The 23967-nt window shown below is 41.9% G+C and overlaps 1 protein-coding gene across 1 annotated transcript in view; it reads right to left on the bottom strand.

The window, feature by feature from the left end:
• LOC146829993 (uncharacterized) overlaps positions 1–23967 on the bottom strand; it is a 119051-nt gene that overhangs the window by 31818 nt on the left and 63266 nt on the right. Inside the window, exons 19-25 of the mRNA XM_085603678.1 lie at positions 23692–23832; positions 21597–21737; positions 19502–19642; positions 17407–17547; positions 15311–15451; positions 8008–8148; positions 6658–6798 (exon numbers count right to left, since the gene is read on the bottom strand). Coding sequence (XP_085459804.1) covers positions 6658–6798; positions 8008–8148; positions 15311–15451; positions 17407–17547; positions 19502–19642; positions 21597–21737; positions 23692–23832 — 987 coding nt within the window. The remainder of the gene's footprint in view (positions 1–6657; positions 6799–8007; positions 8149–15310; positions 15452–17406; positions 17548–19501; positions 19643–21596; positions 21738–23691; positions 23833–23967) is intronic.

Consider the following 23967-nt stretch of genomic DNA (forward strand, 5'->3'; position numbering starts at 1 on the left):
GATGGCGAATGGCATTTTCTTACTCACTGCTCTTCTGCAGCAAGGGCATTAGGAAGGGCATTAGCCACCCTAGCTATCCTGGGGGTGTACGTCTATCATGAACCTTCTGACTTCCTGGATGGGAACATTGCCCGCGGCACTCGAGCACTTCGAGGCAGTATGGACTTCTGGGCCACGCTACCGCTCTCGGTGGCAGGGCGGATTGCCTTGCTTAAAATGGTGGCGCTTCCCCGGTTGTTATATTATTTCCGGACACTACCGATCTGGGTCCCACCGGCCACGTTTCGACTATTACGATCAATGATAGTCGGATTCCTCTGGGGCTCGGGCCGCCGGCGGGTGGCCCTCAAGACCCTGATGAGGCCGAAGGATGAGGGTGGGCTTGCGGTGCCGGACTTCGAAAAGTATTATTTAGCGGCGCAGCTCCAGACCTTCACCCAGGAGATCGCCCGGGAATTCCGGGGCCCAGAAGACAGGAGGGGAACGGGTATGGCCAGGCATGTTCTCTCCTTCATAGCGATGCGACAACGGTTGGCCTTGCAGGACTTGTCGATGGAGGAGCGGACCGTTCGCCTGTGCTGGAACCGAGCTCACGCCCGGGGCCACCTGAGAACACCGTATGCGCCCAAAATACCTCTGGGGATGCTAACGGCTTTGCCCCATGGTGGCGATTGGTCACGGTTGGCGAACTGGGAGGACGCCGGCCTACAGCTAATAGGTGACCTATACGAGGACGGGGCGCTCTTGCCCTTTCAGGAGCTCATTGATCGCTTCGGGATTCCCCGCGGCGACTTTCTGCTGCACTCGGCCCTTGTCCGAGCGATCCAGGCGCACTGGAAATGCGGGCAGGAGGAACCTCCTTTATCCCCGGTATGCCAATACGTGATGATGTCTGCGGGCACGGTGAAGGCGGTCACTTGCCTTTACGGCAGACTGATCAATGAGGGGCTGGCTCCCCTCACTACTCTGAGAAACCGTTGGGAGGAGGACATTGGCAAGGAGATCCTGGAGACGACCTGGTCCCAGCTGGTGCGGCGAGCCTGGAAGGGCACACGCCACGCCCGCTTTCAATTGGTCCACTACTACGTGCTCCATAGAGCATATCTGACCCCGGTGAAAATCAGGCGATATTTTGCTACGAATTCGGCGGAATGCCCCAGGTGCCCGGCCCAGGAGGCGGACCTTCTCCACATGCTGTGGGCCTGCCCGGGATTGTCATCCTATTGGGTAGAAGTGGGGAAGACCCTGGAGGAGACGACGGGGAGATCCTTATCGTTTGACGCGGCGGTGGGACTCCTGCACTGGTTCCCTCATACCCCCAAGAACAAAATATCTAGCAAGTTCATTGATTTAGGGCTGCTCCTTGCTAAACGAGAGGTGACCAGGAACTGGAAGGCACGAGCTGGTCCGACAGGAAGCCGGTGGCACAGCGAACTTTTGAAGTGGGCGGCGGGGGAGAGCACGCTAAGATACCAGCTAGCTTGGAGGCAGCGTAATGAGAAGGCACAGGAGGCAGCGCTGGAGTGGGAGACGTTAGTGCAGGCCCTTAGGGATTATTGCGCCCCCAGCGACTCTGAAAGTGAGGAAGCAGCTCGCCCCAAGTCCCGATAGACGATTGCACTTTTCAGCTCTGTTGCTTTCCCCATGGGTCCTTTAGCAGATCCTGTTGAGGTTGTTGCCGTGCGCTGATGGCGGGGTTGGGTGGGTTCTCTTTGGTTCGTAGCGTTTTTGAGGGTGGGGTTTTTCTTTCTGGGTTTATAGGCTTGTTTGGAAAAGCAGATGACGGACAGTGGATCATCCGGACCAGCCTCGACATCCTTCTGAGCCCCCATTGAATTTCGCCGCCCGACCCCAGGGTTGTGGGCTGAATGGCTGTGTAAGAAACTTACGGCGGGGGGACGGAGGGGTGTGTCTCATTGATCTTGCTTGTTATATAATGCTGGTCGATTATGTAACGATTTACTGATTCCTGCAATAAAAATATATTTAAAAAAAAAAAAAAAAAAAATAGCCACCCTAGCTATCTTACCAGAAGACCAAAGACCTGCTTCATACAAACCAGTTGCTGCAATGGGCACTTTAACCCTTTGGGCTAGTCCTCTACAGATTTATTTATGTCCCACAGTGTACTGCTTGAAGGGGACAGCCGAAAGGTTGCACATTTGAATCTCGTTGTGGTAGCACAGCCTTTCATGCTTCTAGGATCGATAAATGTGATTTTGGCAGTTGGATAATAATTTTAAAAAACTATCATTTACACTGCCACTCAACTGTGGTACTGATTGCTACGTAAAAGAAAAAGTAGTGCCAGTGTGTGACTCGCCTATGAATATTTATATAATGATTGGTTTGTTTTAGCCCATTTGCAGCTTTGAAATTTACGAAGCTGGGAACAAATGCTGGCGGTAGAGAAGAGCAGAAATGGTGGCACAGAGGGCAGAGAGAAGTGAGGGGCCGAGATCGGCAGAGAGGAGCAAAGAGTGACAGAGGAGCAGAGAGTTACAGAGAGGAGCAGAGAGCAGCGAAAAGGGGCAGAGAGAAGTAAACAGGAGCAGAGAGCGGCAGAGAGAAGCAAAGAAGGCAGCGAGGAGTAGAGAGAGGCAGAGAGCTGCAGGGTGCCTAGAGAGCTCTGAGGGCAGACACTAGCATGCTGCAAAGATAAGCACAGGGTCTAAAGGGGATAGAAAACACTGCCTGGTCTAGGGTGGTGAAGGGGAGAGAATACTGCATTGTCCAGAGAGGTGGGAGAGCAGCATGGGGTATAAAGGGAGATAGCGGACAGTGCCTGGCCTAAGACAGTGGAGGGGCGAGACCACTGAAGGGTTCTAAGGGGTAGGAGACCAGGACAGGTCGGATATGGGGTCAAAGAGCAACACAGGATAAAGGAGGGTTGGAGACCAGTACGTTTAAAAGACAGGTGCATACCATGTGTGCTCATGATGGGCCTTTGTAACTCTACTTTGAGCTCAGGGTCATAAATCTAAATCTTGGTGTGGTCACCCAGTCTTTCATCTTTCTGAGGTCGCTAAGATTAGTGCCATTGAGTTGGATAACAACATTTTTTATGTGGTGTCACGACCCTCTTTGGTGAATATGTGCTTTACAACATACATAGTGTGGTAAGGACAAAGAAATGCATTTTATTATTTTGTTTAGCAAAGTCTTTGCAATATTAAACTGTCATTATTCCCTCTGTCCCTCTTTGACCTTGTACCTTTCATACCTGTCTCCATTCCCTTGACCTCCTTTCTTTCCTTCATACCATCTTTTTCCTTTCCTTTTTCTCTTCCTCAGCACCTCCATCCATGCCTCCATTCTTCTTTCCATTATTGCTTTCTTACATCCTCTTTCTTTCCCCATTCTTCCTCCCTTGGTGCATTATTTCCTTCTTCCTTCATTCGTTCCTTCCTTTCTTTTTTCCTGCTCCTTCCTTAATCCCTTCTTTAATTTCTTCATTTCATATCCTCAACCCTTCCTTCTGATTTTCTTCCTCCTTTCTTCTTTCAATTCATCCATCACACATTGTTCACTTCCTTTCTCCCTCTATCCCTTCATTTCTTCCTTACACATTATTTTCTTAGTTTCTCCTTTTTTAATCCATAAAAATGTCCTCACTCCAATACTCCCTTTCCTGCCTTCATTTGTTTCTGCCTTCTTTAATGTATTCCTTCTTTCCTTCAACACTTCCTTTCTTTTAAACAGCACGGTACAAGCACATTTTCTTTAGTTTGAAAATTTGAGACGTACACACATTCTCTAACTAGAGTTCACTTTTGAGTTGTTGTCCATATTATATATTATGTTATGTTATATTGATTTATATAGTGCACTAATAACCCGAGAGGGTATCCAGGTGCTTGGGCAGGTGTGTAGGTGTGAGGTCCCAGAGGTGCTTTTATGAAGAGCCAGGTCTTCAGCTTCTTGAAGAACTGATGTGTTGAGGCTTGTGGATGTGGGTGGAGCAATTAAAGGAAGTGGGTGGAGCCAGTGGAAGAAGTGGGTGGAGCCGGGGAGGTGGGTGTGACCTCCTAAAAAATGTGAGCACCTGCACTTAATATTTTACAAATTAAGCACTGGGTTTTCTATATCTTGGGTCACTGCACTTAAAACCTAAAAGTCTCCCCTATAGCAGACCTTCATAATCCTGACGGTAGGGTGTTTGGTTCTAAGTGAGAGGGTGCATCCAGTATAAGAAGGACACTCCTGCAGCGTACAGAGTCCATTCTCCCGGGTTGTCAGTGAAGTCACCATATTCTATATAGAGGGGTACCACGTAATTACGTGATGACAATCTCGAAACTGGTTGCAATGAAAACCTATCATACTTGGTATCAAACATGTTGGAATCGTACCCCCACACCATAAACGGTGTGGGAGGTATGATTCCAAGCACTGGAAGAGCCCTCCATTCGGCTCTCAGTGTATCCAGTACCAGCCTTCCTTTCCCAGACAGCAACAAATGGTTGCTGCCGACCAGAGACACATTTCTACCCTCCTGCTACTGAGCCAAGCTTGAGCAGAGGAAGGTGAAACAATTGGCATCATGTCACAGGTAGGTGTGACCACCTCCCAGACATGATTTAGTGTATTAATGCTTGGTGGGTGCACTTGCCAGGGACATAAAGTCTGCATGAGGGGCACATTTGGTGTCCCTGTTCACGGTCCAGTTCAAACTAGTCCAGGGAGCAGTTGCTCCTGCTCAAGCCCAAAACTAGATGAAGGACATGGGAGTAATCTCCCCCCTGCCTAGACCTTCCCCTGGGAGGGTTCCCTGAATCATCTCAACCCTTTCCCTAGGTTACTTAAGGGCGTACCTGGGTGTAGGTCCCTAGATTCATCGTGGGACAAGATGCAATTCCAATACCACTTCAACTTTGACCGTCCGGACACTCTGGACTTCGCTGGACTTTGCAAGGGCCCGAATTTGTTCCCCTGCTTGTCTGCTGCATTGTCTGTGTCTGTGCTTTATACAGAAACCATCCAAGGCCTGTGGAGCATCAAATACACTTGAAGGAATCTCCCTTGAAGTGAAGGAGTCACTGTCCAGCATTCACAAGCACCTCAACACTGCTGACAGGTCTGCTGATCCCGACCTCCTGTGTACTCCGAAGGGTTAAACAACACAATTGGTGCTTTTCTATGTCCCTCGAGGCCCGAGCTGTCTTCTCACTGCGTTTGAGCCCAGTATCCCTCGTACAGGCTGCAATAACTGAACCCCTAAGCACTGAGTACTTTTGAAAATGCAAACGCTTATTGGCAACAAGTGCATCGAGCTCCAAGTAGCCTAAACCTCCAGAAACTTCTTCCTTCAAGATCTTCAGCCACATCACATTGTGTACACCCTGGCCTGCTGCTTTGATAAGCAGCCCGAGGTCCTCCTGCGACTTCAGTGCCTCCGGCCTGTGAGTCTTGTGGAGGGTCATCTATGACTTCTTTGGGCTCCCCCGATTACTTGGGGCTTGAACTGACTCTCCTGCTCTTGGTGAGTCTCCTGGACCTTGCTGGTCCCACCTTTGTACTTTCTTAGCTTCCTGCTTTGATTGCATCTACCAAGGCTTATTGGTGCTCCCACCTGAAACAGACCCCTCAGCACTTGACATCCTTTGTGGAACAGCTTGTATCCAGCTCCTGGTTATCCTAAGCATCACTTGGTCCCCACAGCTGCAGAGTCAAGGTCATCAACATCATCCGTGAAGCGCCTGACAGCGGAGCGGATTCGTCTTAAATGTCTCCTGGTCACTCCTGAGTGACATAGACTCTGTCTCTGCTTTCAGGTACTCTTCTTCAAGAATCAACATTTGCATTCCCACAGCCAGTATCTCCTCTTCCAGCAGCAGCACTTTTCTGAAGTTCTCCATTCGGTTCAACAGCGGTTTCAGACACCACTTCACACCTATGCACCCGGCTTCCCTGGGATAGGTAATGTGGGTACTAGGGTATCCACGGGTAAGGTGCCTCTCCAACCTTCTGTCTTTTATGGTGTTTCTTCAGGGTCCACTGGGAAAAGTCCTTAATATTTAACAATCCAACCACGACTTTCACGTAGAGTTGTACGGAGCCCACGGTTGTGTTCCCACACTACAAGCGCTCTCCGGGGGGTCCCTATCTACTCACCTTGGGTCGTTTCCTTGGTGTCCCAGCGATTCTATGCCCTCTCGACATTGTCCTTATTCGAGTCGTGGTTCCTATACCACTTTCTTAGTATATGGTTTGGTCCCCATCTGGGGCCAACTGTGCCTTAGTGCTATTTACTGTGATTTATTTGCTAAAGTATTGTGTGCTTTGTGTTTATCTCCATGTAGGAGATACTGTAACATAGAGATAGTGTTATATAATAAATACATATTTTTAATAATACTTTGTGGTTCTTTTTCACTTACATTAGTGGACATCATATACCAGGCCAGCTTCTCACAGAAGGCCTTACTGGTGATTTCAACTCTGAATTATTCAAAGTCAAAGTTTCCTGTACTGCATAGATAGTATGGTGGAGGCCATTGTGTCAGTAGTTTCTTATGTGAATTTGGCATGTACTCCACGAAGAGGGGATTTCGCTGTCCAAATCTAGTCAATCATTTGATATTTCAAAATAGCCTCAATTGTTTTACAATAAAACGGAAATTGAAAACACAGACATCCTTCTTCTTAGCACCTTACCATTTAGCTCAAGAGGATTGAAGCACCAGATGGTTCCCGGTTTACTGTCATCATAGCAGCAGCCTTTTACATTACACTGCTCTTTGGTGATTCCTCCGTAGCCGCAATTGACTCTTGATATTGGTTCAATGGCACATTTGACTGTGGAAAACACGTTTGTTTACATAAAAGATACATCTTGCAATCACAGGTTAGCAAATGAAACTGCAGATTGTCTATCAAAATCCATCAGGTTGAATTTATATTATGCGTAACTCATTTGAAGATATGTTGGCAAATCCAGAGATTACACACATGGTGGTGCATTTTCCTTCTCTGCCAAGACAGAGTTGGAAACTCCAACAAAGATAGAGTTGTCCTGCATCAGTAGTTTTATTTTCACCTAAGGAGATCTAAGCACCATGGACAAAGATACTTCAATGGAAAATCCACTAATGCCCTCCTCTGCCAGTGGATTTTCTGCGCTAGTGGAATTTCCATCTCAATGTGTGGACACTACAGATGCACCCACAAAGTGGGAGTACACTGCCAATGACTGCATGTCTACTCTGCCAAACCTGCTGGGTGAAGTAAATGTTACTAATAAAATGTTCCCACAGTGCATGCACTCTCCGGGGGGTCCCCATCTCTTCACCTTGGGTGGTTCCTTGGGGTCCCAGCGATTCTACTTCCTCTCGACATTGTCCTGACTCAAGTCGTGGTTCTTATACGACTTTCTTAGTATATGGTTTGATCCCCTCTCGGGACCAATGTGGATTAGTGCTATTTACTGTGATTTATTTGCTAAAGTATTGTGTTCTTTGTGTCTATATCGGTGTAGGATATTTTGTAACATACTAGATAGTGTCATATAATAAATACTTAATATTAAAAATATTTTCTGTGGTTCTTTTCCATTTTATCTATCCTATAAGATTGCATTCTGGAAGGAAAAGCTGCTTTATACTCCTTCAAGACTTAGCCTGAAGGCTGCTCTCCACAGCTACCAATTAGAGAGCTTTAACGGTTGTCTAAGACCTAATGAATCACCATTAGGGTTGTTTGTATGGACTGGTGCACGGTGCCCACTTACATTAGTGGACATCATATACCAGGCCAGTTTCTCACAGAAGGCCATAGAAGTGATAAAAACTCCGAAGTACTCAAAGTCAAACATTCCTGTACCGCATAGAGAGTATGCTGGAGGCCATTGTGTCAGTAGTTTCTTATGTGAATTTGGCATCTATTCCACAAAAAGGGGGATTTCGCTGTACAAATCTAGTCAATCATTTGATATTTCAAAATATCCTCAACTGTTTTACAAGAAACCGGAAATTGAAAACACAGACGTCCTTCTTCTTAGCACCTTACCGTTCGGCTGAAGTGGATTGAAGCACCAGATGGTTCCCGGTTTGCTGTCGTCATAGCAGCAGCCTTTTGCCTTACACTGCTCTTTGGTGATTCCTCCGAAGCCACAATTGACTCTTGATTTTGGTTCAATGGCACATTCGACTGTGGAATACACATTTGTTTACATAAAAAAATACATCTTGCAATCACAGGTTAGCAAATGAAACTGCAGATTGTATATCAAATTCCATCAGGTTGAATTTATATTATACATAACTCTATTGTAGATATGTTGGCAAATCCAGAGATTACACACATGGTGGTGCATTTTCCTTCTCTGCCAAGACAGAGTTGGAAACTTCAACAAAGATCGAGTTGTCCTGCGCCAGTAGTTTTATTTTCACCTAAGCAGATCTAAGCACTATGGACAAAGACACTTCAATGGAAAATCCACAAATGCCCTCCTCTGCCAGTGGATTTTCTGCGCTAGTGGAATTTCCATCTCAAAGTGTGGACACTACAGATGCACCCACAAATTGGGAATACACTGCCAATGACTGCATGTCTACTCTGCCAAACATGCTGGGTGAAGTAAATGTTACTAATCCTTAAGTGAAAGGCGACTCCCTTTGTTCAGCAGACTGCCACAGTAATGACTCTAACAGGGTTAGTGGCAGATCCATCACTCAGATCAGGCAACTGATATTCAACCAGTTTTAGCATCATTTACTCAACAAGGACACCATGGGTGAAGCAGCTGGAGTATTTTACATCGTGGAATATCAGCCATATGCAGCACCCCAAAGTGGCTATGCAGCTAAAAGTCCACGCAGGAAATCAACCATTTCCTGTGAGATTTTATTTACTGTCATCCTCAAAATCAGAAGGTAAGTCTCTTACATTAATGCAACAATATTTTCCTCTAGAAATCTGCTGAAAAGTCCTCCTTACACTGGGCGAATACGTTACAGTTATGTCCTGAGCAAACTAGTGCTGCAATAATTGGTAGAAAAATGAGATGAGCTGTTCTGGGTAATGTGTAGTGGGTCACATATGCGTCAGATTCAGAGACTCTCGTCTCTTTACATTTTAGAATTATTGCTCATTTCCTACAAAGCACTCATTACACTTTATTTTGTTTAATCCTACTGTTCACTAAGACTTTTTCAAAATTCAAATTGTCCTTCTCTTTGTATAGATATTTCTCAAATTGGCTATCTTATGAATATTTATCTGATATGATTTGACAAATTTGTTTTCAGGATTTTCTGTTATATCATTGTGGCATACAATGATTGCTTAGTTAAATGTCATATATGAAAGCATGGACATTTGAAATATTGTCTCGCGCAGCAGCTTCAAAGCCCAATCACAGTTGAAATTTGAGGTGGTAAAGAAAAGTTTAGCGTGAAAACTTTACCTTTCTGAATCTTTGTTGTAAGTTCAGCAAAGGTAGATGTGAACCACTATGATTGTTGTTCTAGTCCAAGATATTTTTAAACTAGCAAGCCGTTTAGGCTTAAAGAGGAGAAATGTATCTATTTCTCCCTGTGACTTCCTTTTGCTTTGTATAATGCATTCCACACCCCATATAGCAAAAGGAAAATGCCTTTAAGGATTGGTTTGGTGCAGGAAGTTTCCCTTTTTCACGCAGAAAAACATTCCCTACTATAAGGCGGGCACACTTGGCTTCCAATAATGCCTTCATGGGTTCCAGGCATTAGAAATGTAGGCAGCAGAAAAGCACCACATTTCTGTAAATATGGTGCTTTATTGATGTCTCAATAAAACGTAATGCAGCCACTGAGTTGCCTTGCTGCAATGCATGAAATGTTTATAAACCTGGACCTTTGATTCTGTCAGTGAAAAGGACCAGAATTATTACTTGATTTTCAAATGTGTTTCTCCCAGTTTAAAACTCATTTTTATAAAGATTTGGACTCTACAGAGTTTAATTACAAAGTAATGCTGAGTAAGCCATGTAGTACTTCTCTGGTACTCATTTATACATGCACATTTAAATTTGTGCCAAAACACTCAAAACTGGAATAAAAATGAAACAATCACTGTCTATTCGTACACAAAAAGTAAAAATATAATGAACTGAGCCCTATTTCCAATTTAATTGACAGGCAGTTGGACGATTTAGACCTAAAAACAAACACATGTAAAAGTAGGTAAAACATAAAGTTTACTGTTACTTCCCAGACCAATAAACTCTTTTGTGTCTCTTGTGATGTGTTTGAGTCACTAACTGATATTGATAACTAACTGATAGGAATCAGCTATGACTAATGGTTATTGGACAAGCAGCTGGTTTATGTGCAGAGACTGTAACATCTGTAATGAAGCACGACAACCCACAGTCCCGGGCGGGGTTTGGTAAATGTGTGCAGCCAGCTGACGGGAAATTAGTTCAGCCCTTTAGAAATGGATCATCAACAAATGAGTGTTCATTTGGGCAAAACACAGTAGCTGACATGACTTTTTTTTTTTTGATATAGTTAAACAATTTTGTCAATGGGACTTTTTAGGTCCAAAGACTTATTTATGACGCTGCAAATATATTATATCTTAATATTATATCAATTGTGTGAAGTCTGCTGAGCCTGCTGCCATCTGAGTTGCGACTGTGCGTGTGGAGCGACCAGGGAGAGGAGGAACTACCCTACCCTGCCTGCCCTGCGGCCCATTTCGCACTGAAAAGTATGCCACTGTCCTGCGGCGCTGGTGAAGTCTGTGGAGCCTGCTGCCATCTAGGGTGCCACTCTGTGTGTGGAGCAACCAAGGAAAGGTAGAACTACACTCCCAAGCATGCCCTGCGGCACCTCTCATGCTGCAAATTGTGCCACTGTCCCGCGGCAACGGACGCATGCTGCCCACAATCTGGCAGATCCCAGAAGAGCCTGGGCTGGGCCACCAAACTTGGCTCTCGGAATAATGCTATGGGTTTTTGATGTAAACTAATTTGCTGAAGCACAAATGCAGCAGGTACTGTAGTCCTTTTATTCTTTCATTATTGTTTGGGTCAGCTGTCATAAAATCAAAGGGAATGTTTTACCCATTTATCTGCTACTGTTCTCATAAGGTTTGCTCCTTGGTTTATGTGTCGTCTGGTTATCTGATAGAGGTCTCCTTGGAATATGGGCAAATGGAAGACTAAGGGTAGCCCTAGTGAAGTCCCTGAAGTCAGCCAAAAAGATTGCATCACTCACACAAGCGAACTGTGTGGCTATTGATATACCAAACATTAATACAAGAAGTTGGAAGTTTACTTAGTGGCTGTGATAATTTATCCAAATCAAGGTGGGGAGTGGCTGGTAGTTTCCTGAAGTAGAAACTCTAGAGGAAATCTACATTATATCTCCGACCCGTAATCAAAATATTGAAAAAAACAAGGACAAAGACAAGGAACAACCACAAACGCGCACAATGACAGCCAAGATCTCGGATTACCATTTCAAGGACATCGAATTAAAAATTCTTCAAAAAGGTACATCCTTTGTACCAACTACGGGCACCAATTCTCTTGAACTCAACATCAGTTTTTTTAAATTGATGAGAAAACTCAGACTACGTCACTTTTTTGACAATGTGTTTGAATCCTCCAAAGAACAAGAAGAAGATCTTCTTAAAGGGTTACATGTAAAAACCACCTTTGTCTCACCGATCAGTCACAAAAGTCTGGACTTGTTTGAATCACTGGTTAAAAATGATATAGCCAAACTCAACAGTCGGAAAAGATCCAAACAGAATAACCTTTCATCTAAAGAACTAGGTATTCTAAAAACAATAGCACAGAAAGCAGACATAACTTGTACTAAAGCTGACAAAGGAGGAGCCCTGGTCATTCTAAACACCAGTTATTACAACTCCCAGATAACAGCACACCTGCAGGACTCGAATACCTACATGAAACTGGAATCCAACCCCACAGTACAATATATGCAAATTTTACAAACCATTGTTCAAAATGCCATGGAAAGGGGTATCATCAATGAAAAAGTTAAACAATTTCTACTACACCCGAATCCTAAAAGTCCTACACTATTTTTGGTACCAAAAATTCACAAAAATCCTATAAAACCACCATGTCGACCAATTGTCACTACATGTGGGAGTCTTCATGAACCAGTAGGAAAATTCCTTGATCGTTATTTACAGCCCAGTGTCAACACCATGAGATCTTTTATCAAAGACACCACCGATTTTATCTTGAAACTAAATCAAATCATCATTACAGAGAACGAAGAAATCACTCTATGCACAGTGGATGTCAATTCACTATATACTTCTATCCCCCATCAATTAGGACTGGAGGCTATTGAACAAGCTTTGTTACACACTGATTACCAACACAATCTACAAGTCTTTCTCATGGAACTAATGCAATTTACCCTCCTACACAGCTATTTCAAATGCAATGACGAATGGTTCCAACAACTAACCGGAACTTCTATGGGAAATTGCGCAGCACCCGCCTATGCGAATATCTTTATGAATCATTTCGAGGAGGACAACATCTTAACAATACAAACATGGAAAAATCATCTGAAATTATACCTCAGATTCATAGATGACATTTTCATCATATGGAAAGGCTCTGTGAACATTCTCCAAAATCAATTAGAGAAACTCAATCAAGTGGATCAACGCATACAATTTACCTTCAACATCCATCCACATTCTATTTCATTTCTGGATGTGCAAATCACCAAAAAATCCACTGGATTTGAAACAGACCTATACAGAAAAACTACAGACAGAAACAATACCCTCCACTATCAAAGCTTTCATCCTCAACCTCTTAAACAACACCTTCCCTACTCACAAATGTTGAGAGTCAAAAGAATAGTCTCCGATCCTAACAAAGTCACAGACCAACTCAACACCCTTGAACAAAGATTCAGGTCTCGCGGTTACCCAGACCAAGTACTACAGCAAGCGAAGGAACGTTCAGCATCCATGAGTAGGAACCAACTTCTCAATACTCAAATCAAACCTACCAAAAACCAACTCACGGTCGTCTCCAAATTCTCTACCATGAGTCTCCCTTACAAACGTATAATCAAAAAACATTGGCAATTACTAAGGTTGGAACAAGACTTCAATCACATCTTCGACCAAGAACCCATTTTTGCTTATACTAGAAACAGAAACATTGGAGAAATCCTAAAACATACCGAACAAGCATCTACATCTTCTACACACAAAGGCACCTTACCATGTTTAAATTGCAACAACTGCAACAGCGTCATTAAAGGTGATTACATTACCCATCCCATGAAAGGGAACAAAATCAAAATCAGATTAACAGCAACATGTGACACTGCCAACGTTGTTTACATGCTCAAATGCCCATGTGGGAAAACTTACGTAGGGCAAACCGAGAGGAAAATCAAGATTAGGTTGAACGAACACAAATCTAATATCAGAACCAAACAGATGAAATCTACTGTGACTCAACACTTCTTAGAAGCCGGCCACAACATCAGCCAGCTCAAATTCTGTATTCTCGAAATAATTTCCAGAAAAGAAGGAAGAGACAACCATAACTTCCTGTTACAGCGAGAGAACTATTGGATTTATCTCTTAAACTCTATGAAACCGTTCGGAATGAACGATCGAATGGAATTTTTATGTTACCTATGATGAATTGTTCTTATTTTCTGTTTCCTAACTTTACCATGTTGATACGTTTTGTAATATGGTCCAGATGTTAATACTGCCCTTCAATACATATCATAGTCATGTTCAGTAATTGTCTATGAAAATGTTCCCATATTCTCACTTTCACAACATTTGCAGTTACAGGTTACACACTATCATCTCCTTTCTGTTCCCGTGCGACATTCTCTCACCATTTTTTTAACATCCTTCTCGCTTTATTTTTCATATTTACATGTATGTTTTTTCCCATAGTTCACAACACATCCCTCTTATTAAATTTTTTTGATTTATAACTCGCAACCCAATCACCCTTTCCATTAGTCTTTTTTCTATATCTTTTTTTCTATCCCTTCACGCTATAACAAGTCGAGCATACACAGCCACATCATTCGACACATCGCGAGATTACGATCTCGACACGGAAGTCAACAACGGCGGTCTCGCTCTCTTTGACTAACACACGGTAAGCGTTAATTCCTTAAAAAAGCACTTGCACGATGTCTTAAGACGCTAATAAAATTACCCTATGCCCTAGTAAACTTATGCATGACCACACGCGTAATGTCGTTTTGCAAAACATAATCTTTCAACTTCAAATCAGGTCACTCCTCTTTACTTTTTTTTGCATCTTATTTACCGTTCCCACCCGTAACCGTCTTAACATTGCACATGACTTTATTACTAGTTTGCACCAAATATCGCCTGGATAACCACAAGTTACAGTCCTATTATAAGCCCCCAAAAATTTTTTACTCCTTCACTTTTCTAACTCGCAATAACTCTAATATCACGGACTATTCACCTAGGTCTTGCACTTTTTCCAAAACGCCTCCCGCTTCTAGATCATTTTACCTCGCCATTTTTCTTCATTTCTCTTTACTTTCTCGCACCTTCACCACGTCTGGGAAAAAACAAACCCTCGTGTAATACACACATGATAGTAATCATCTACATTTATTATTTTTAGAAAATCCCCTGACGAAGGCATTAGTGCCGAAATGCATTGGGATCACATATTATCACAATGAACTCGAATGACATGTTTTTCCATAAAGGATTATGGGAAATGAAGTTCTTTGCATAATGTCAAAACACCAATAAAGTTTTCATTGAAATTTCATAAAAAAAACCTTCCTCATCCTACTTTTTATCTTGAGAAACCTTTTCGAAGGACTTCACATCTGATGCCCGGGGGACATACCCCACGTGTTTGGGAATGCGCCAATCATTCTTGTAAAAAAACCTGCTTTACACTCCTTCAAAACTTAGCCTGAAGGCTGCTCCCCACCACTACCACTTAGAGAGCTTCTGAGGTTGTCTAAGACCTCTTACATCACCATAAGTGTTGTCTGGACCGGTGCAAGGTGCCCACTTACATTAGTGGATATCATATACCAGGCACGCTTCTTACAGAAGGTCATACAGGTGATGCCAACTCCGAATTATTCAAAGTCAAACTTTACTGTACCACATAGATAGTGTGGTGGAGACCATTGTGTTAGTAGTTTCTTATGTGAATTTGGCATGTGTTCCATAAAGAGGAGAATTTGGGTGTCCAAATCTAGTTAATCATTTGATATTTCAAAATAGCCTCAATTGTTTTGCAATAAAACGGAAATTGAAAACACAGACGTCCTTCTTCTTAGCACCTTACCACTTGGCTGGAGAGGATTGAAGCACCAGATGGTTCCCGGTTTGCTGTCATCATAGCAGCAGCCTTTTACATTGCACTGCTCTTTGGTGATTCCTCCGAAGCCACAATTGACTCTTGATTTTGGTTCAATGGCACATTCGACTGTGGAAAACACATTTGATAACATAAAAAATACATCTTGCAATCACAGGTTAGCAAATGAAACTGCAGATTGTCTATCAAAATCCATCAGGTTGAATTTATATTATGCGTAAATCAATTGTAGATATGTTGGCAAATCCAGAGATTACACACATTGTGGTGCATTTTCCTTCTCTGCCAAGACAGAGAAGGAAACTCCATCAGATATAGAGTTGTCCTCCATCAGTAGCTGTTTTTTCAACTTAGCAGATATAAGCACTATGGACAAAGACACTTCAATGGAAAATCCACAAATGCCCTCCTCTGCCAGTAGATTTTCTGCGCTAGTGGAATTTCCATCTCAAAGTGTGGACACTACAGATGCACCCACAAAGTGGGAGTACACTGCCAATGACTGCATGTCTACTCTGTCAAACATGCTGGGTGAAGTAAATGTTACTAATCCTTAAGTGAAAGGCGACTCCCTTTGTTCAGCAGACTGCCACAGTAATGTCTCTAACAGAGTTAGTGGCAGATCCATCACTCAGATCAGGCAACTGATATTCAACAAGTTTTAGCATCATTTACTCAACAATGACACCATGGGTGAAGCAGCTGGAGTATTTTACGTCATGGAATATCAGCCATATGCAGAACGCCAAATTAGCTATGCAGCTAAAAGTCCATGAAGGAAATCAACCATTTCCTGTGAGATTTTTTTTACTGTCATCCTCAAAATGAGAAGGTAAGTCTCTTACATTAATGCAACAATATTTTCCTCTAGAAATCTGCTGAAAAGTCCTCATTACACTGGACAAATACGTTACAGTTATGTCCTGAGCAAACAAGTGCTGCAATAATTGGCAGAAAAATGAGATGAGCTGTTCTGGGTAATGTGTAGTGGGTTACATATGCGTCAGATTCAGAGACTCTCGTCTCTTTACATTTTAGAATGATTGCTCATTTCCTACAAAGCACTCATTACACAGGTGTTTTATTTAATCCTACTGTTCACTAAGACTTTTTCAAAATTCAAATTATCATTCTCTTTATATAGATATTTCTCAAATTGGCTATCTTACGAATATTTACCTGACGTCATCTGACAAAGTTGTTTTGGGTATTTTCTGTTATATCCTTGGGAAGACAGGGAAGGGTCCTTAATCTTTAAAACTCCACCGCGACTTATGCGTAGAGTTGTACGGAGCCCGCAGTAGTGTTCCCACAGTGCATGCACTCACCGAGGGGTCCCTATCTACTCACCTTTAGTGGTTCCTTGGGGTCCCTTAGATTCTATATCCTCTCGACATTGTCCTGACTCGAGTGGTGGTTCTTATGCGACTTTCTTAGTATATGTTTTGATCCCCTCTGGGGCCCACTGTGCATTAGTGCTATTAACTGTGATTTATTTGATAAAGTATTGTGTGCTTTGTGTCTATCTCGGTTTAGGAACTTTTGTAATGTACTAGATAGTGTCATATAATATATACATATTATTAAAAATACTTTGTGTGGTTCTTTTCCATTTAATCTATCCTATAAGATTGCATTCTGATACAACACACTGCTTTATACTCCTTCAAGACTTAGCCTGAAGGCTGCTCTCCACAGCTACTACTTAGAGAGCTTTAACAGTTGTCTTAAGACCTCTTAAATCACCATAAGGGTTGTATGGACTGGTGCACGGTGCCCGCTTACATTAGTTGACATCATATACCAGGCCAGCTTATCACAGAAGGCCATAGAAGTGATACCAACTTCGAAGTATTCAAAGTCAAACTTTCCTGTACTGCATAGAGAGTATGCTGGAGGCCATTGTGTCATTAGTTTCTTATGTGAATTTGGTATGTGTTCTACAAAGAGGGGTATTTCGCTGTTCAAATCTAGTCAATCATTTAATATTTCAAAATATCCTCAACTGTTTTACAAGAAACCGGAAATTGAAAACACAGACGTCCTTCTTCTTAGCACCTTACCGTTCGGCTGAAGTGGATTGAAGCACCAGATGGTTCCCGGTTTGCTGTCATCATAGCAGCAGCCTTTTACATTGCACTGCTCTTTGGTGATTCCTCCGAAGCCACAATTGACTCTTGATTTTGGTTCAATGGCACATTCGACTGTGGAAAACACATTTGTTTACATAAAAAATACATCTTGCAATCACAGGTTAGCAAATTAAACTGCAGATTGTCTATCAAAATCCATCAGGTTGAATTTATATAATGCGTAAATCAATTGTAGATATGTTGGCAAATCCAGAGATTACACACATTGTGGTGCATTTTCCTTCTCTGCCAAGACAGAGAAGGAAACTCCATCAAAGATAGAGTTGTCCTGCATCAGTAGCTGTTTTTTCAACTTAGCAGATATAAGCACTATGGACAAAAACACTTCAATGGAAAATCCACAAATGCCCTCCTCTGCCAGTGGATTTTCTGCGCTAGTGGAATTTCCATCTCAAAGTGTGGACACTACAGATGCACCCACAAAGTGGGAGTACACTGCCAATGACTGCATGTCTACTCTGTCAAATATGCTGGGTGAAGTAAATGTTACTAATCCTTAAGTGAAAGGCGACTCCCTTTGTTCAGCAGACTGCCACAGTAATGTCTCTAACAGAGTTAGTGGCAGATCCATCACTCAGATCAGGCAACTGATATTCAACAAGTTTTAGCATCATTTACTCAACAATGACACCATGGGTGAAGCAGCTGGATTATTTTACGTCATGGAATATCAGCCATATGCAGAACCCCAAATTAGCTATGCAGCTAAAAGTCCATGAAGGAAATCAACCATTTCCTGTGAGATTTTATTCACTGTCCTCCTTCAAATGAGTAAGTAAGTCTCTTACATTAATGCAACAATATTTTCCTCTAGAAATCTGCTGAAAAGTCCTCCTTACACTGGACAAATACGTTACAGTTATGTCCTGAGCAAACTAGTGCTGCAATAATTGGCAGAAAAATGAGATGAGCTGTTCTGGGTAATGTGTAGTGGGTTACATATGCGTCAGATTCAGAGACTCTCGTCTCTTTACATTTTAGAATGATTGCTCATTTCCTACAAAGCACTCATTACACAGGTGTTTTATTTAATCCTACTGTTCACTAAGACTTTTTCAAAATTCAAATTATCATTCTCTTTATATAGATATTTCTCAAATTGGCTATCTTACGAATATTTACCTGACGTCATCTGACAAAGTTGTTTTGGGTATTTTCTGTTATATCATTGGGAAGACAGGGAAGGGTCCTTAATCTTTAAAACTCCACCGCGACTTATGCGTAGAGTTGTACGGAGACCGCAGTAGTGTTCCCACAGTGCATGCACTCACCGGGGGGTCCCTATCTACTCACCTTTAGTGGTTCCTTGGGGTCCCTTAGATTCTATATCCTCTCGACATTGTCCTGACTCGAGTGGTGGTTCTTATGCGACTTTCTTAGTATATGTTTTGATCCCCTCTGGGGCCCACTGTGCATTAGTGCTATTAACTGTGATTTATTTGATAAAGTATTGTGTGCTTTGTGTCTATCTCGGTTTAGGAACTTTTGTAATGTACTAGATAGTGTCATATAATATATACATATTATTAAAAATACTTTGTGTGGTTCTTTTCCATTTAATCTATCCTATAAGATTGCATTCTGATACAACACACTGCTTTATACTCCTTCAAGACTTAGCCTGAAGGCTGCTCTCCACAGCTACTACTTAGAGAGCTTTAACAGTTGTCTAAGACCTCTTAAATCACCATAAGGGTTGTATGGACTGGTGCACGGTGCCCGCTTACATTAGTGGACATCATATACCAGGCCAGCTTATCACAGAAGGCCATAGAAGTGATACCAACTTCGAAGTATTCAAAGTCAAACTTTCCTGTACTGCATAGAGAGTATGCTGGAGGCCATTGTGTCAGTAGTTTCTTATGTGAATTTGGCATGTGTTCTACAAAGAGGGGTATTTCGCTGTTCAAATCTAGTCAATCATTTAATATTTCAAAATATCCTCAACTGTTTTACAAGAAACCTGAAATTGAAAACACAGACGTCCTTCTTCTTAGCACCTTACCGTTCGGCTGAAGTGGATTGAAGCACCAGATGGTTCCCGGTTTGCTGTCATCATAGCAGCAGCCTTTTACATTGCACTGCTCTTTGGTGATTCCTCCGAAGCCACAGTTGACTCTTGATTTTGGTTCAATGGCACATTCGACTGTGGAATACACATTTGTTTACATAAAAAATATATCTTGCAATCACAGGTTAGCAAATGAAACTGCAGATTGTCTATCAAAATCCATCAGGTTGAATTTATATTATGCGTAAATCAATTGTAGATATGTTGGCAAATCCAGAGATTACACACATTGTGGTGCATTTTCTTTCTCTGCCAAGACAGAGAAGGAAACTCCATCAAAGATAGAGTTGTCCTGCATCAGTAGCTGTTTTTTCAACTTAGCAGATATAAGCTCTATGGACAAAAACACTTCAATGGAAAATCCACAAATGCCCTCCTCTGCCAGTGGATTTTCTGCGCTAGTGGAATTTCCATCTCAAAGTGTGGACACTACAGATGCACCCACAAAGTGGGAGTACACTGCCAATGACTGCATGTCTACTCTGTCAAATATGCTGGGTGAAGTAAATGTTACTAATCCTTAAGTGAAAGGCGACTCCCTTTGTTCAGCAGACTGCCACAGTAATGTCTCTAACAGAGTTAGTGGCAGATCCATCACTCAGATCAGGCAACTGATATTCAACAAGTTTTAGCATCATTTACTCAACAATGACACCATGGGTGAAGCAGCTGGATTATTTTACGTCATGGAATATCAGCCATATGCAGAACCCCAAATTAGCTATGCAGCTAAAAGTCCATGAAGGAAATCAACCATTTCCTGTGAGATTTTATTCACTGTCCTCCTTCAAATGAGTAGGTAAGTCTCTTACATTAATGCAACAATATTTTCCTCTAGAAATCTGCTGAAAAGTCCTCCTTACACTCGACAAATACGTTACAGTTATGTCCTGAGCAAACTAGTGCTGCAATAATTGGCAGAAAAATGAGATGAGCTGTTCTGGGTAATGTGTAGTGGGTTACATATGCGTCAGATTCAGAGACTCTCGTCTCTTTACATTTTAGAATGATTGCTCATTTCCTACAAAGCACTCATTACACAGGTGTTTTATTTAATCCTACTGTTCACTAAGACTTTTTCAAAATTCAAATTATCATTCTCTTTATATAGATATTTCTCAAATTGGCTATCTTACGAATATTTACCTGACGTCATCTGACAAAGTTGTTTTGGGTATATTCTGTTATATCATTGGGAAGACAGGGAAGGGTCCTTAATCTTTAAAACTCCACCGCGACTTATGCGTAGAGTTGTACGGAGCCCGCAGTAGTGTTCCCACAGTGCATGCACTCACCGGGGGGTCCCTATCTACTCACCTTTAGTGGTTCCTTGGGGTCCCTTAGATTCTATATCCTCTCGACATTGTCCTGACTCGAGTGGTGGTTCTTATGCGACTTTCTTAGTATATGTTTTGATCCCCTCTGGGGCCCACTGTGCATTAGTGCTATTAACTGTGATTTATTTGATAAAGTATTGTGTGCTTTGTGTCTATCTCGGTTTAGGAACTTTTGTAATGTACTAGATAGTGTCATATAATATATACATATTATTAAAAATACTTCGTGTGGTTCTTTTCCATTTAATCTATCCTATAAGATTGCATTCTGATACAACACACTGCTTTATACTCCTTCAAGACTTAGCCTGAAGGCTGCTCTCCACAGCTACTACTTAGAGAGCTTTAACAGTTGTCTAAGACCTCTTAAATCACCATAAGGGTTGTATGGACTGGTGCACGGTGCCCGCTTACATTAGTGGATATCATATACCAGGCCAGCTTATCACAGAAGGCCATAGAAGTGATACCAACTTCGAAGTATTCAAAGTCAAACTTTCCTGTACTGCATAGAGAGTATGCTGGAGGCCATTGTGTCAGTAGTTTCTTATGTGAATTTGGCATGTGTTCTACAAAGAGGGGTATTTCGCTGTTCAAATCTAGTCAATCATTTAATATTTCAAAATATCCTCAACTGTTTTACAAGAAACCGGAAATTGAAAACACAGACGTCCTTCTTCTTAGCACCTTACCGTTCGGCTGAAGTGGATTGAAGCACCAGATGGTTCCCGGTTTGCTGTCATTATAGCAGCAGCCTTTTACATTGCACTGCTCTTTGGTGATTCCTCCGAAGCCACAGTTGACTCTTGATTTTGGTTCAATGGCACATTCGACTGTGGAATACACATTTGTTTACATAAAAAATACATCTTGCAATCACAGGTTAGCAAATTAAACTGCAGATTGTCTATCAAAATCCATCAGGTTGAATTTATATAATGCGTAAATCAATTGTAGATATGTTGGCAAATCCAGAGATTACACACATTGTGGTGCATTTTCTTAATCTGTCAAGACAGAGAAGGAAACTCCATCAAAGATAGAGTTGTCCTGCATCAGTCGCTGTTTTTTCAACTTAGCAGATATAAGCTCTATGGACAAAAACACTTCAATGGAAAATCCACAAATGCCCTCCTCTGCCAGTGGATTTTCTGCGCTAGTGGAATTTCCATCTCAAAGTGTGGACACTACAGATGCACCCACAAAGTGGGAGTACACTCACAATGACTGCATGTCTACTCTGTCAAATATGCTGGGTGAAGTAAATGTTACTAATCCTTAAGTGAAAGGCGACTCCCTTTGTTCAGCAGACTGCCACAGTAATGTCTCTAACAGAGTTAGTGGCAGAACCATCACTCAGATCAGGCAACTGATATTCAACAAGTTTTAGCATCATTTACTCATCAATGACACCATGGGTGAAGCAGCTGGATTATTTTACGTCATGGAATATCAGCCATATGCAGAACCCCAAATTAGCTATGCAGCTAAAAGTCCATGAAGGAAATCAACCATTTCCTGTGAGATTTTATTCACTGTCCTCCTTCAAATGAGTAGGTAAGTCTCTTACATTAATGCAACAATATTTTCCTCTAGAAATCTGCTGAAAAGTCCTCCTTACACTGGACAAATACGTTACAGTTATGTCCTGAGCAAACTAGTGCTGCAATAATTGGCAGAAAAATGAGATGAGCTGTTCTGGGTAATGTGTAGTGGGTTACATATGCGTCAGATTCAGAGACTCTCGTCTCTTTACATTTTAGAATGATTGCTCATTTCCTACAAAGCACTCATTACACAGGTGTTTTATTTAATCCTACTGTTCACTAAGACTTTTTCAAAATTCAAATTATCATTCTCTTTATATAGATATTTCTCAAATTGGCTATCTTACGAATATTTACCTGACGTCATCTGACAAAGTTGTTTTGGGTATTTTCTGTTATATCATTGGGAAGACAGGGAAGGGTCCTTAATCTTTAAAACTACACCGCGACTTATGCGTAGAGTTGTACGGAGCCCGCAGTAGTGTTCCCACAGTGCATGCACTCACCAGGGGGTCCCTATCTACTCACCTTTAGTGGTTCCTTGGGGTCCCTTTGATTCTATATCCTCTCGACATTGTCCTGACTCGAGTGGTGGTTCTTATGCGACTTTCTTAGTATATGTTTTGATCCCCTCTGGGGCCCACTGTGCATTAGTGCTATTAACTGTGATTTATTTGATAAAGTATTGTGTGCTTTGTGTCTATCTCGGTTTAGGAACTTTTGTAATGTACTAGATAGTGTCATATAATATATACATATTATTAAAAATACTTTGTGTGGTTCTTTTCCATTTAATCTATCCTATAAGATTGCATTCTGATACAACACACTGCTTTATACTCCTTCAAGACTTAGCCTGAAGGCTGCTCTCCACAGCTACTACTTAGAGAGCTTTAACAGTTGTCTAAGACCTCTTAAATCACCATAAGGGTTGTATGGACTGGTGCACGGTGCCCGCTTACATTAGTTGACATCATATACCAGGCCAGCTTATCACAGAAGGCCATAGAAGTGATACCAACTTCGAAGTATTCAAAGTCAAACTTTCCTGTACTGCATAGAGAGTATGCTGGAGGCCATTGTGTCAGTAGTTTCTTATGTGAATTTGGCATGTGTTCTATAAAGAGGGGTATTTCGCTGTTCAAATCTAGTCAATCATTTAATATTTCAAAATATCCTCAACTGTTTTACAAGAAACCGGAAATTGAAAACACAGACGTCCTTCTTCTTAGCACCTTACCGTTCGGCTGAAGTGGATTGAAGCACCAGATGGTTCCCGGTTTGCTGTCATCATAGCAGCAGCCTTTTACATTGCACTGCTCTTTGGTGATTCCTCCGAAGCCACAGTTGACTCTTGATTTTAGTTCAATGGCACATTCGACTGTGGAATACACATTTGTTTACATAAAAAATACATCTTGCAATCACAGGTTAGCAAATTAAACTGCAGATTGTCTATCAAAATCCATCAGGTTGAATTTATATAATGCGTAAATAATTTGTAGATATGTTGGCA

This window comes from Triturus cristatus, chromosome 5_1, assembly GCF_964204655.1.
Source record: "Triturus cristatus chromosome 5_1, aTriCri1.1, whole genome shotgun sequence".
Taxonomy (NCBI): domain Eukaryota; kingdom Metazoa; phylum Chordata; class Amphibia; order Caudata; family Salamandridae; genus Triturus; species Triturus cristatus.